General features: G+C 54.8%; 1 protein-coding gene across 1 annotated transcript in view; it reads right to left on the bottom strand.

The window, feature by feature from the left end:
* Positions 1 to 319: 319 nt before the first annotated feature.
* EDEM1 (ER degradation enhancing alpha-mannosidase like protein 1) overlaps positions 320 to 14,466 on the bottom strand; it is a 19,832-nt gene continuing 5,685 nt past the window's right edge. The window contains 9 exon segments of the mRNA XM_011364639.2: positions 320 to 2,250; positions 4,273 to 4,452; positions 6,245 to 6,341; positions 7,219 to 7,292; positions 9,302 to 9,472; positions 9,899 to 10,019; positions 11,245 to 11,419; positions 13,180 to 13,363; positions 14,356 to 14,466. The exon segment at positions 14,356 to 14,466 is cut by the window's right edge and continues 1 nt beyond it. Of these exon segments, the coding sequence (XP_011362941.2) occupies positions 2,161 to 2,250; positions 4,273 to 4,452; positions 6,245 to 6,341; positions 7,219 to 7,292; positions 9,302 to 9,472; positions 9,899 to 10,019; positions 11,245 to 11,419; positions 13,180 to 13,363; positions 14,356 to 14,466 (1,203 nt within the window). The 3' untranslated portion in view covers positions 320 to 2,160.

Below are 14,466 nucleotides of genomic sequence, written 5' to 3'. Positions count from 1 at the left end.
GGACAGGTCCAGGGCCCGGAAGTCAAGAGGGTTTGAGGCTTGACACAGAACACATCTCGTGGGCCCAAGGGGGTGGCCGACTAAGGCCAGACACGAGGGGATGCTGGAGCGTTACGCGTCAGCATGGTCACAAGAGCTGGCAGGGAAGCCAGGATGGCGTCAAGAGAGAAAATGGACGCAAGAGGACCACTTTCCTGCCCGCTGTGCCCCATCCTCCCACAATGCTCATGAACGGTCCCACCTTGATTTTCCTGGAGAAGGGGCACAGGGACGCCTCTGGCTGCGTGTGCATGTCTGTATATTTAAAGAGACATTTTGGTTTTACTGAGCCAAAGAAAACATGAAAAAACATTTACTATTTTCCAAGCAAATTTTCTATTCAGTAGATAAGACAATGTTGATAAAGTGCTTCTAGAATGAAGAAGAAAAAGTAAAATAGAAGCATTTACTTCTTTTATCTTAAAACAATTTGGACAGTGAAGGTTTAGAAGACGGAGGTGATGCATTTATTACTGAAAATCCCTTTAGAGATCTCAAAGAACCGAATTATATACATCAATTAAAAAAAAACAATAACATATTTTTAAGAAGGAATAAAATGTTTCCCTTTTGATTGATAATGCAATGGCTTAGACTGTGCTTATTTCTAGTTTTAAAAACACTAAAATGAAATCATTTGAAGTGACAGGTAAGTGACCTGACAGGTGAGGTTGGAAGGTTTTAAGAGGCTTCCAACCCTTTCTATTGGGATTGATTTTAATCTCTGAGGTTCTGCAGAAGCCCCGTGAGGGGTCTGAATCCACCTCTGCTCTGCATGAGAGCTCCGTGCGGGTACAGACACCTGTCCCGCTGTCTGAGGTTCTGCAGAAGCCCGGGGTGGGGGGGCGTGGTCTGAATCCACCTCTGCTCTGCACGAGAGCTCCGTGCGTGTTCAAAGACAGACACCTGTCCCGCTGTCCCGGTGAAGGAAACAGCAACAGAGAACAAAGGCGGCGCTTCAGCTCAGCGGCCACCTTGGAAACGCTCGCGTCCAACATCAAGCTGAGAGGCAGCGACTGGTTAAGATTTTTCCAGAATCTTCCTAATCCCCATCCCATCCACCTTCTACTGTGGTCCCACCCTGCGGCAATATGAAACAAGCCTGCTAAAAACCACAGCAACGGCTGTGACATCCAGTGGCCCGAACGGAAACCACATAAGGCACTAATCTACAGCCTGCATAGCAGAGGAACGGCTCGAGGGTGCCAGAAGGTCGTCTGGTCATTTTTCTCTCCCTGACTTAGTTAATTGGCACTAGACACAGGAAACAAACAAACAAACAAACAAACAAAGACAAAATTCTAACCGAACACGGTCAGAACGGAGGACCCTGGGTTAGTAAATATTCAGCAGACGGAAGCGCGGACTCTTAGGCATTTTTCTTTCTCTAAAAGGCACCTGGTTCTGGAACTATCGGAGTTCCTCAGGTAAGTTCAAAGTGAATGTAAAGTACGTCCAAAAGGTCTACCTGGTAAGCTCTTAAACCGTGAGGTGACAACTTAAGAGACTGTTAGAATTCGCATAACACTATTATTCATAAGCAAATAACTGATAACACTGTGATGATTACTTGGCATGCAAATGAATACCTGAATGATTTTCCCCCGTGTGATCCCAAACCACGGATGGATATCTGGGGAAGAGCCCATCATCCAACAGGACAGAGGAAGGGCGACAGAACACAATCAACAGAAATGCCCGTGCACCTCAGGCCCTTCGCGATTCCACTCACGAGCCTCTGACGGAGGTAGCAGCAACCGTGTCATGGCCAGAGCCGGCGCGGGAGGAGACTCAAGCGGGGTCCACGGTGTGAAGCTACGAAGATCCAGCCACAGCTGCCCTGTCCACTGCGCTCAGGGACAGCAGCACGCCACAGAAGCTAACTTCCATGGACCTTCTCACTTTAAATCGCATCCTTAAGGAAAATGGGTGTTTTATTGAACAGAAGAGAAACACTGAAGTAAGCAAGGTGCTGCCAGGTGTGGGAGAGGGGCGGGCAGGGATTCCGACGGTGCCGGGGGGACCAGACTCCCGTCCTCCTCCACCTGGGACGGGCCTCGGCTTGGCCCGGGCTCAGCGGTTTGGTTCCTGGTCGGACGTGGCCCCACAGAGCGGGGCGGGTCAGATCAGGCCAACCATCTGGTCGATCTGCCGCATGTAGATGCTCTTGAGGGGCAGGGAGTACCTCCTCTCGTCGGGAACGCGACTGCACTAGGAAGAAACAAGCGAGGGACAGTGGGACTTTTGAATTAAAACCCCACGTGTTCACCCACAGGAAGTGCGGTCGGACGGCCTAAGCCAGGGTCTCTCTCTGCCCGGGCACTGTGGGCGTCTGGGGCTGTCCTGGGGGCTGCAGGGTGGCTGGCAGCACCCTGGCCTCTCCCAGGGCACGACCTCGCCCCCTGGTTGTGACAGCCGAGACTGTCCCTAGTCATCGCTCAATGTCCCTTGAGGAGCAAAAGCACCCCAGCTGCGGAGCACTGATGTGACGTGATACCCTCACTCCACAAGTGAGGGAGAGGGCCTCAGGGGGCCCGAGATGTCCCCGCGGGCGTGGATTGGCCGGGACCCCCAGCGGCGTCCTGCAGGTCCTTGGCCCACCCACGGTGGCAGAAAATGCTTTCGCTGTTTGGAAACACTGTTGTTTTTCTGAGTTTACGGTTCTTCTCATACACAGCTAAAACCTAAATGCTTGAAAGTGAGATTTTTTTTTTTCCTTTTTGCATCTAAAGGCCTCTTTTCCCTTCAGTGGAAAGAGTTCGAGAGCCCAGTGCGGTGTCTGGAAGGTCCCCACACGCTCCGGCACGCACGGCCTCCCCGCAGGAGGCCACTCTCTCGCTGCCTGGAACCAGGTCCTTGGCCGGCCCAGGGCGTCCGACCTGCTGCCTTCCGCCCCGACCCCCTGCCAGGACATCACCCCTCAGGACCCACTGAGAAGCCCGATTCTCCGCAGTGCTGCGGGCTATCCACCGCCCCGACATTCTCCCGGGCTCCTGGGAGGGGCCGGGCTCCCCAGAACCAGGCCTGTCTCAGCAGCCACGTCCCCAGTGCCTGGCACGGCGCTTCAGGTCTGTCACATGAGTGTCTCCTCCCGTCCCCATCCTGGCTCTGCCTGTGGCTCCACCTCTGTGGCCCCCTCTCTTCATCTGTGAAATGGGGCCGTGGCAGCACCCGCGCTCCTGGGGCAGCCGTGGGGGTCAGTTAGCGTGCGTGAGCGCTGAGACCGGCCGGGCGTGTGGCGTCGCGTCGAAGTGCCGGCTCTCCCTCCCTCGGCTGCACTTCGTCCGCTGTCTGCGTGCCGGGGCCTGGCGGGAGCCTGGGGACCGGTCTCTGCTCCGGCCTCTTTCACGTACACACGGCCGGCAAAGGCCTCCGAGGGACACTCGAGGAAAAGTCCTGACTCACAGTCAGGCCGTCTGGCGCAGGCGGAACTCCTGGCAAGGGCGGTTTTTCCTGAGCAGGGCGGTGGCACCCAGTGCATCGTGGGACAAGGAGGTGTGACATTTTGGCTGCTGCTAGGCCTTCCTCCTCAGCCTCATGTCCAAACCTTCTGATCGACTCAGCCCGTGACACCATGTGGCTGCTGCCAGACCCGTGGGCCTGTTTCCAGGTCCCCGCACTGCCCGTCACCAGGCTGTCGCAGTGTGGCCCACCGTGGATGAAGCCTGGACCCAGGGCCTCAGTGGCACCTTCATAAAGAGCGTGGTGACGGACAACTGCCGGTTCCCGCTCCCGCTGCAGGGGCATTTTGTAGCATCTCTTCGCTTGCCCCGTGGGTCCACCCTCTGCCCGACTCCACTCTGCTCTGGCCTGAGAACGACCTGATCGACTCTGTAACAGGCTCTCTGGCCTTCTGGCTTCCCGTGGGGACAGCCAACGAGACACTCCAGCAGGTCAGAGGGGAGGAGAAGGGTCAAGTGCTTCCCTTGCTGTCCCATCCCATGAGGTCACCAAAGCCAGCTCAGAGCAGGGTCTCCTGCCTGGAGACAGTCCACCCTTCCCACGCGCCTCTGTCCAGCTCTCGTGACCATTGTCCTTGCCAGCCCCTTTAGCCCAGAGTGACATGTCCCACGGCTCCCCTGGTGTCCCTGCCCCCTGACGGCACCTACAAAAACGGTGCTTTGTGAAACGTCTCAAATGACCCAGTCTGAATGTTATAGGAACTCTGGGTGACAAATTAGTAGGGTTTTCTCTTCCTCCAAATGTAACCCGCCCCTGGAAAAAGCCACTTACGTTGGAGCTGGAGTTGATGGCTTTGAAGTCGGGCGGCCTCCCATCCGGGCCCCCGTCAGGGAAGACGTCCTCCCTCCAAGGTGCCTCCCGGAGCTGCTTGTCCACAGACACCACGTGTCCCTCAGTCGTAAACATGTATCTGGTTCCAGATTTGTGCACCGGATTCTCCTCATCGAAGAGCTGGTGGGAAGGGCAAAAGATACAACTGGTAATTGCAGCGCATGGGACTGACTCACCAGGGCGGCCGACTCCTCGGGAGAGAAGCTGCTTGGCCCTCAGGCTTCTTCAGTCAGTTAATGACCCTGGTTCCCAACTCGGCTGCAAATCAGAATCACTAATTTTGCTTAAACTCAGATGTCCCGATTTACCCCACCTGCCCACCCCGACCTAGAGATTTGCAAGGCCGAGGACGAAGACCCCAACTTGGGCAGTGTGGGAAGCCTCTGGATGACCCCCCGTGTGCTCCCCAAGAGTTCTTGTGCCGAGATTCTAGAACCACCTGCGCCTCACTCACCACCAAATGCTGGAGGGAGGAGGAGCGTGTTTTACCCCCCGCGGTAACCCCAGCATGTGGGCCACCATCGGCTCCTCCCAGTGTCAGGACAGGGGCTGGGCTCTGAGGACAGTGCATAAGGGTGGGTGTGGGAGTGGGGGGGAGGAGAGAGTCCGTGGGGCACATGCGGAAGGACACCTAGGCCGGGATGGGGGGCTGGTGGGGGGTGGGGAGGCATTCAGTAAATGCTGAATGAGTAGACACTTAGAAATCTCAGAGAGAAATCTTACAGTCACTTCAAGTATTTTACAAATGAGTAAAAATAAGACCCAGCGCTTATCTGTTTTTATACCACAAATGGGAGGAAAGGGGTGGGCCCATTTCCAGCCCCAGACCCTGGGGCTCCGTCCACTCACTCCGGACGCGCCCTGTAGATACCTGTAATCACCTGCCACAGCCCCGGGCCGCACGGCATGACGCAGGCCCCGACCCTGCGGCGCTCTGAGCGGGGAACCTGGGCACACGGGACCTGGCGGCAGGACAGCCGTGTGCCCACCGGCTGGACCGTGTGGCCTGCTGCAGGACACGCCTCTGCGGTCCTCTGTGGAAGGTGACGCCAGAGTCAAAGTGTCATTTTAAGGAATGAGACTGGTACTTCCAAAATGTGGTTTTGTACCCTCACAAGCCCCTTGTCAAAGCCACCGACTCCTGGGCCCACTTCCAAAGGTTCTGATGCAGCAGAGCCGCCACTGGTGAGGCTCTGGGGCTCTGACCCGGCCGGCCCGGCCTGGGGGCCGCTGACCTGGGTCACACAGCCCGCTCGCTATCTTTGACTCTCAGCTGAGATCAGTCACCACGCTGTCCCGTCAGGAAACCGTGCTCCTCGGTGGCTTGAGGACACGCCCTTTCGCAGGGAGCCGTGCCGAGTACAGTGGCGACGTGCACACGTGCACATGTGCGTGCGTGTGGCGGAGCAGGGGCGCGGGCGAGCAAGCGGGACCGGGCTCCCGCCGCAGCTCCAGCACCCAGGCGAGTCGCCTGACCTCTCTGCACACTGCGGGACGAACAGTGACCCGATGGTCCCTCAGGCTCATTCCAGGTCCAAAATCTCTCCCTCCACATGCACGAGAACACGCGTGTGGCCAAGGAGCCAGCTGGCCTGCGGGCCCCAGCCGAGATCACACGAGCTACGGACCCCGCTGCCTTCCTCGGAGAAGCCACCCTGGCCACCACGCTGTCACGGGCCCCCGCCAACCGTCGCCACCTTGTGCACCCTCTGTGACTGGACATCTCCCTGTTGACAAGGCCCCCGCCACGCCGAGGTCACGGCTATCCCGGCCCGCCCCTGCGGGGCCCTGAGCCAGCGCAACGTCCAGCACAGAGCGGCGCCCGGTAAGTACACGCTGGATGCGGGGCTGAGCCAACGCTTGCTCCACGCAAACCTGGCCGCTTCCCGGGCCCATCCTGTGGCACACGTACCAGGTACAGGTATTTGCAGGTCTCGCTGAGGAAGAAGCTCTCCATCCGGTCCTCCTTGGACTTGTCTATGACGTGGTGCAGTGTGGCATACCCGCACCTGCAACACAGCGTCCTGTGGGTCCCACTCCCGCCCCACGCCCCGCCCCGCCCCACCCCATCCGCGTGCTGATTACAGAGGCAGAGGCCGGCCGTCCTGTGACAGAGTGACCACCCAGGCCATCAAACGCCACGTGGAAAACCAACTGCGTTGGGTTTAAGGAATGTTCGCTTGTGAGCCTACGTTACCTCCAAATTCATTTAAAAATCGCTTTGGTGGCTAAATCGCCAGGTTAGCTGCAGGGGTAAAGGGCGGTGGGGGCGCTGGAGGGTGTTTGCCAAAAGCAAAACCTGACACCAAGACAATGGCTGGTAACGAATTTAGAAGGTTTGATTTAAATGTTTTGTTTCTAATGTTTATGGAACTGACTTATCGTTCGGAGAGTCTAAAATAATATTCTGTAAGAAAATACTTAGGATATACTGCTAGGTGAAAAAAGCAGCTTGCAAAATTGAAACTTTTTTTTATATACATGCACATGTATAAATACATTAAACAGGTTATAAGAATACAGACTTGGTGTGATTGTGCGCGGCTCTGCATGGGGACATCACAGTGGTAGGATTCTGCCTCTATATTTTTCGTACTCCCTAAACTTTTTAGTGTACCTATTACTTGTACACCTAGGGAAAATGAATTACTTAAAAAGAACATGCACAGTCTGCAGGAACCTTATGGACAAAAACAATGAAAAAATAAAAAGCCATCCCCACTATAACGGACAGGTTCTATTACACAAAAAGGAAACACTTCCCTATAAAATTAAAACCAGTAACCTGCTATATAAATTAAAATGCAAAAGAGAACATCTCCCCAGAACAACACAAGAGAAACCAGCAGTGGCCAGCAAAAAAGAGAAGGAACTTAGAAAACTAACTTGACTCTTGTGTACTTTTCCAGACTCTGCAGAATGTCCATTCCCACGTGGAGGTAGAAGGGATTCTTGGTGGCCTGGAGAGAACGAGAGACTGAGCTGGCAAAGGCCTGGAGGACGTGCCGCCAACACACTCCACGGGGACTCCAGGAATTCGTGAGGAGATGAGTCACTGGGCAGAGGAGGCACAGGGCCCGGTTTGGTCTGTCCTGAAGCGTCATGAGCACTGGGAGACTGAGGTGCTGGTCACTTCGCGTCAGAACAGCCTGACACGGGGCGAGGGAGCCAGCGCTGAGGGGCTGCTCCAGTCGGACAGTGCCCTGCTTTGGCCTTCCTGGCTCCTGTCACCACCAGCAACGAGGCGATGACTTGCTGACACGCCACATCTGAGAACAGATCCAGTTTCTCTCTTGCCCTGGAACTCTCTAGAACCTCAGCTTCAGATGCAGAGAAACAGGACCTTGCCCCATGCCCCTCACTGCACTGCGAGGGAGGAGGGACAGGGACAGGAGACTCACAAGTCCCCACAGCAGGTGACCCTCCGCCTTCCTCTCCGATCGCCCCAAGAGCTCGGTCCTTGGGGTGCTTCCTCTGCTGTCGCCTGCTCTTAGATGGTTTTGTTACGAAAAAAAAAAAAATTCTCTGGGAAGATGAGACTTTACCCCACGAAGAGTTAAGAGCTGGGGATGTCTTTAATTCACGCCTATTCCACCTTGCCGCAGCAAAAGCCCAGCGCGGGGGTGGCTGAGCCTGGACTCAGCACGGGTTGAGGAGGGTTGTGGCAGGGGCAACACGGGGAAGCGGGGGCCTCTCTGGAGTCTAAGAAAAGAGTCAACGTGAGGGAGATGCTGAAAACAGGAAAGAAGCAGAGACAGGAAGAAGGAGCATCAGCCCTAAGGCAACAGACTAGGCTTGGGAGGGGGCTCGGGCAGTGCCAGGCACGTGGTCCCTGGGGCGAGCCCGGCCTGACCGTGCTGCTCTTGGGGGCGGAGGGCAGCACCTCCTTCGTTGTAGATGTCACCTAAAGCTCCCGAGGCCTCGCTGCAGGCCCGAGGAGTATGACCAGTCTCATGGGTCACCCTCCTTTCCATCTAGAAGCGAATGACAAGGATTCAGTATTAAAAAAGTATTGAATAAATCTCAGCTGCGGTACTAACCCTAGCGCCAACCTCAAAAAAGTCGGGATGTCTTTGCCACGGCCTGCCCGGCTGCACGGAGGCCGGGGTCTCGGAAGCTGGGCGCTCGTGCTGCCGTGCTGGTGACGAGGATGCTCAGTGGGCAAATATGTGTGGCAGGCACAGGGGACCGTATCTGCCTTCGACTACGGGGAGAAGACGTCACCGTTAAAGTGACATTCCCTCTGGCTAGAACGTCATTTCGCAAAAGACGAACACTATTTTTTAAGCATCAAACAAAAAGAGGCATTCGAATGATTTCCTTTACAATTGAGAAAAAGAATTTCTCTGAATAATTATTACACAGACCCGAGTTCCACAGTACATGGAACTGCACCCAAAATGAGTTCTTTGGTCGAATAACTTGGGGAAACACTGAGTGCCAGGTCGATCTCGACTATAAGGATGAGAGAAATAAGCCCTATAGTAAAAAGACAGATTCGGTTTATAGAACGTTAGGTTAAAAAATGTTTGCGAGTTTGGCAAAACACGGCAGAGTGAGAGACGCCCCCAGATCTCTCCCCTTGAAACAACACGCTGAACATCAAAACGCAACAAAAACACCCAAAGCGCACGCCAGCACGTGGAGCGCGGGGCCTGCCCGCAGGGCTAGCAGGGGGCCTGGAGGGCTGCCGTTCGAAGAGACAGAAGCCATGCTGCCGGCCCCGTCCGACTTTCGGATTTTTGGGTCTGTCGAAACTGTGCTAGGCCACTCTTATTTCATACTTACGTTAATTAAATGGTCCACTTAAAAAAAAAAAAAAAATTACGTGACCGCAGACGCCTCCCCTGTCCTGTGGAACCGCGAATGACGCTGACACGGAGACGAGCGCGGACAGGCGGTCACCCTGTCAGAGGCCCCGCACCGATCAGCAGACGTCCCCCGAGACCAGCCGCACGCTCTCCCGCACCTGGTAGAGCAGATAGGTCGACTCCACCAGCTCCGGCCTCAGTGGGTAGAACAGCACGTCGGGGGCCTGCAGCTGCCAGTTATACCTCTCCGGGAGCGCCCCGTACCGCTTCCAGATGGCGTAGTAAAAGGCATGCAGGCAGATGGCATCCTCCACGTCGCCCATCAGGACCTGCGGAGGAGACGCGGGTCACCGGGCTGCAGGCACCTTTCCCAAGGTGGCGAGCTGTGACACGAAAGCTCTCCCTCTACCTGCCCCGCTCCCCCGGGTCGGAGGCAAAACCAGCCCCGAAGCAGAGACCTGACTGGCTGTCAGTGTGGGCGGATGTGAGTGGCACGGGACATGGGTGAGCTGTGCTCAGGAACAGGAAGAGACGGCCAAGCGAGGGGGGGCGGGGGATCCCCTCGAAGGACCCGCGGCCACTGTTCAGGCTCTGCGCTTATTTACCACGGCTCTGTCCAACGCCCTGGGCACTAACTCCCCAAATAGAACAACCCAGAGATACTGTCTACAACCTCCCAGATGCAAAGGAGCCAGAAGGCTTGGACATCATGAAGCCCCCGCAAGAGCTCTGCTTGGCGACACGGGGGCGGGTACCTGCAGCCCGGGGAAGAAGGCCTGCAGGGAGTCGATCCACGTGTTCATCAGCTGCCCGCTGAACATGTTCACATTGACGTACAGCGGGGGGTCCCCTTCTCCCTCGTTGCAGGCTTCCCGGCTGAGGTCCGGCGTGGGGCGAGGGAGAGAGGAAAGGTCACCGGCCGCCCGGCTCTCCCCGCGGGCAGCCTGGTTCTTTCTGCACGAGGGGAAGGCTCTTCTCCCGGAAGCTCCCACAGAGGAACAGCAGAGCAGGAGGACAGAGGCCGCTGCTCAGTTCAGGGCTCTAAGTACAGACGACCGGCCTCTGGCCAGGCGACCGGTCAGCGGGGCACGGCACTCACACGGGTGGCCCCCACAGCGGCCAGCGTGGCAATGGGTCCAGGAACTCCTGTCCTGCAGGAAGCTCAGGAGCCACACCTGCAGTGGCCATTTCATGTGCAAAAGTGCACAAAGAAAGGCCTGGGGGGGAGGTGACAGCAGGTGGAAGCCACCGCAGCCACCATCTGAATGGACAGTGAGAAGCAGCTAATACTGCTGTTTCAAACAGAAGGGAAAATGTGGTAACTGTCCTTTCCCTCCTCAGGTACAAAGCCCAATCCTAACAATTCTTTGGGAAACAAAAGAACCAAAATAACTCCATAATTGTCCTGTGTTACGGCTCTGTCTACAATTAAAGCCACAGGTAAACACAGGGGTGCACGGCACTCCCTGCAGCAGCCAGTCTCGGAGACCCCAGGACCCCAGCCGCTCGGCAGTCTTGCCCCCGTGGAGTCCCCCTGCTCACTGTAACAGGGTCCGTCTGTGTGACCGAGAGAGCCAGGCAGAGTGTTGGTTCGTCACTCTGAGATTAGGTCATGGAGGCGCGTGGCTTCCATTGTGGTCTGTTTCTTTCTCAGATCACTCACTGGGGGCGAAGCTGCCACGAGCCGCCCACCAAGAAGGAGGCCCACGGAGCCGAGCCCTGCGGCCAGCAGCCAGTGAGTGGGTGAGGCCTGCCAGTCCCACGGGCGTGAGCCGGGCAGTGCGTCCTCCAGCCTTGACTCAGCCTCGACACGGCTGTGGCCTGAGGACCACTTTGTGAGACTCTGATCCACTCAGCAGCTCCTGGCTTCCTGCCCCTCGGAAACACGCCTGCTTTACACGCTAGGTTTGGGGGTGATGTTACGCAGCAGGAGATAGCTAATACACCTCTTCGCCCCCAAAAGACTGACAAACAACTAAGGGGTGGTCGGGTGATGGCAGAGACCAGCAGGCCCTGCGGGTCCACGCTGAGAAAAATACGATCGTTTCCGAATGCATTCTACCGGCTTTCCAGGGCGGTCAGGGATGCGAAGGGGACCTACCCTCGTCTCAGGTGGTTCTGAATACTCTGATATGCAGCATTAAACATTTCCAGGTCTTCTTCTTCTCCAAAGAGAATGTAAGATTTCAAGAGGTACTCATAGAAAGAGTCCAGTCCAGCTCCCAGGCCGCTCTGCTTCCCGACCCAGCGGCCAGTCTGAATGTCCACAACGTTGCCTGTGAAGACACAGCACGTCGGTCCCCGTTACCTGTGTGGCAGGCGGGCCTCCTACCGCCGCCCACTGCACTTCGTCACCCGTGTCCTCGTAGGAAGAGACAGAAAAGCTCTGTCAGTTCTGACAGCAGCAGAGACAGCCAGGAGACCTTTCTGGGTATGTGGCGTTTAACCGCTGATGCGGGGAAAACGTTCGAGGCAAAAGCAAAACAGGTTGTCATCCTGTTTTTCCGGATGGACAGTGCATTTCAAAAGCCGAGAGTGTTTACAGCTTTTGACTCAGTACTGCCGTTCCTGGGAATTTATCCTAAAAAAATGTTAAGCATTATGTTGTTCTTCAGGTAATTATAAGTTACATAGCTTACGTTATCTGTAAAATGGAAAAAAAAGCCCAGAAACCATCTGGGTATCCAACATTGGAAGAGGAATTAACGGACTATCGTGAAGATTTTAAGGACGATAAACATGAAAACACCTGAATGGTTGCCCGATGTAAAGCAGAATAAAAACGTTTGTTTATACCATAATTTGTAAGTATGTAAAAGCTGCATACACCAGGCTGAAAGAGCCTGTGGAAAACTTAAAAGTTGAAGATCTGGAGCGACACCGGTCAAGCATTTAGTGATGATGGGGTGATAATTCTGGTGACTTTTTAAAAATTTTTACTGTTGTTAAATACAACTAATTTGTGAATAAATTTAAGAACTTAAGGAATAATCAAAAATCACTTTTAAAAAATGGTGCTTTTGCAATGACACTAAGACTTCAGGACAACCAATCCAGTTACTGCCCAGTGACACAAAGAAAATATTTCTCAATGCCACACACACAGTTCTATGAGGTAAAAACTCATTTTCAAGTAACATCTGAGCTAGCAAAATACTGACAACCCTTGAAGATGAATGGTGGGTATACGGGGGTTCGTTATTCATTATACTTCCTTCCTACTTTTAAATACTTGAAATTTTCCATAATTTTTTAAGTAACATCTGGACCAAATATTCCCAAGGAAAAAACAAACCCACCTAATGTAGGTTTAGTCTGGGTTTCCCATCTACAGTTGATCCCTGAACGAGGCAGGGGTCGGGGGCGCCGATACCCCTGCAGATGAAAATCCACGGATAATTTCGGACGCCCCCAAACTTAACTATGAACAGCCCACTGTTGACTGGAGTCTTTACCGATAACATAAACAGTCAATTTACACATATTCGGCATGTGATTCGTATTACATATTGTATTCTTACAATAAAGTAAGCTCGAGAAAAAAATGTTGAGTCACGAGAAAGGAAAAACATATTTACAGAACTTCTGGAAAAAAAGATCCGCAACAGTTCAAACCCATGTTGTTGGAGGGTCAACTGCGTTGCCGTGTGCCAAGTTCTTTAAAAGGAGAAAGGCACTCTGCCAGTGACAATAAGTCCCTCTGTTTAGAGCCTGATATAAAGCAAGGCAATCTGCCTCAGAGGCAGCTACTTTTATTAGCCATTACGTCTGGATGGGACATAACTTGGGGGATTCTAATCAGGTGGCCTGGAAGAGTAGAAGCGTGCCTCTCCCCAATGAGCCCTATGCCTCCCTCTACGTGGAAGTCACAGGAAGAAACTGGACACGGCCTGCACGGAGGGCCGCCCTCTGAGCTGTCAGTTTTCAGAAGTGGCCTACGAGAAAGGAGACTCGGAGAGGCGGGAGTGCCCCCCCCAGAAGACAGAAGGACGGGGGGCCGGGCAGATCCAGTCCCGAGGGCGAGGCGCCACCACACCTAATAATCCTGTGTCGTTGCTCCGGAGGCTCCAAAGGGCTTTCACGGCTCGTCTGGCCACCCACTCAAACGTGGAGTCCCCCAGCAGTCGGCTCAGAATCCCAAACTCCACCAGGAGGGAGCCGGCTCCTGCCGTGCAGGTCTCATTATTGCTGTCGGGAGGAACGCCTGTCTTTAGATTCACCTGAGGACAGGAAGAGACAAAGGGTTCATGGCAAAACCCGAGGGACCCGCAGGGCTGCAGGGCAAGGTGCCAGCTACTACGTGGAGCTAGGGAACCGCGTTCACTGCAGCGTGAGTCAGCTCCCGCCTCCTGCTTTACACCCAGGGTGAAGACGGGCATTTCAAAGCCACAGGCAGGGCAGAGAGAACATCGGAGCCTCATCTCATTAGTAAAAGCGCGTCTTAGGGGAACCATCGTAGGGCTATTCGCGAGTCCGCCTCTTTCCAGTAGGTTCTCTTTGCGGTCACGCAGCACCGGCCTTTGGCAGGAGAGACGAGGGGCCAGCTGTGGAATCACTTACACGTTTTTGAGTGAGCTACTAGGGACTTGGCCCTGCTCAGCGAACATACACAAATCTCAGTCCGGGAAAGGAGAACAGAGCGAGGACGTGACAGGCTGTTCCATCGCTCTGGCGCTGTGGCCTGGCAAGTGTCCGCTGATACCTAAAAGGCTGACTCAATTCCCAGGGGAGTTCTAGGCTCAAATCCAATGTTGCAAGAACGTAATTTTACTCCAGACCTTGCATTTAAATCAGCAGCTAATGTGCCTGTCAGTGCGGGCTTTATCCGGAAGATCCACAGGAGGCAATGAGAAAAGTCACTGAGCTCCTACGAGTCCCGGAGGGTCCTTGGGGGAATGCACCCAAGTCAGAAATAAGGACAGACCACCGCGCCGCCTCGTAGCGGGGAGTCTAAGTTCCACACGTGAGGGGACTCGGGAACACTGAGCACAGGGACAGAGCTCTTTCCTTAAGGGGAAGGATTAAAGCAAACGTGTCACTGAATGCCTGGCACACAGTAAGTGCTCAGTAGGTACCGAGTTAAAAAACATTTGCATCACATTCAGGGCCAAATACTCTCGAGGACACGGCTCTCCTCACCGCCCCAAAGCCCTTCAGCCCCACTCCTTCCCCCAAACCCGGACGCCAGCCACTGCGAGGCCGGTCGGCCTACCCGCGGATAGGGAATGCCTGTCCTGGTGTTTTCAAAGGCGGGCAGGAGCCGCACGGCCAGGTCGTGAGCCATGTGCAGCAGCTCGTTATCGTAGTCCTCAATCGTCATGTC

Source organism: Pteropus vampyrus, unplaced genomic scaffold (assembly GCF_000151845.1).
Source record: "Pteropus vampyrus isolate Shadow unplaced genomic scaffold, Pvam_2.0 Scaffold100, whole genome shotgun sequence".
Taxonomy (NCBI): domain Eukaryota; kingdom Metazoa; phylum Chordata; class Mammalia; order Chiroptera; family Pteropodidae; genus Pteropus; species Pteropus vampyrus.
Note: the sequence above shows the minus strand (reverse complement) of the source record. Positions and strands in the feature narration are given on the sequence as shown.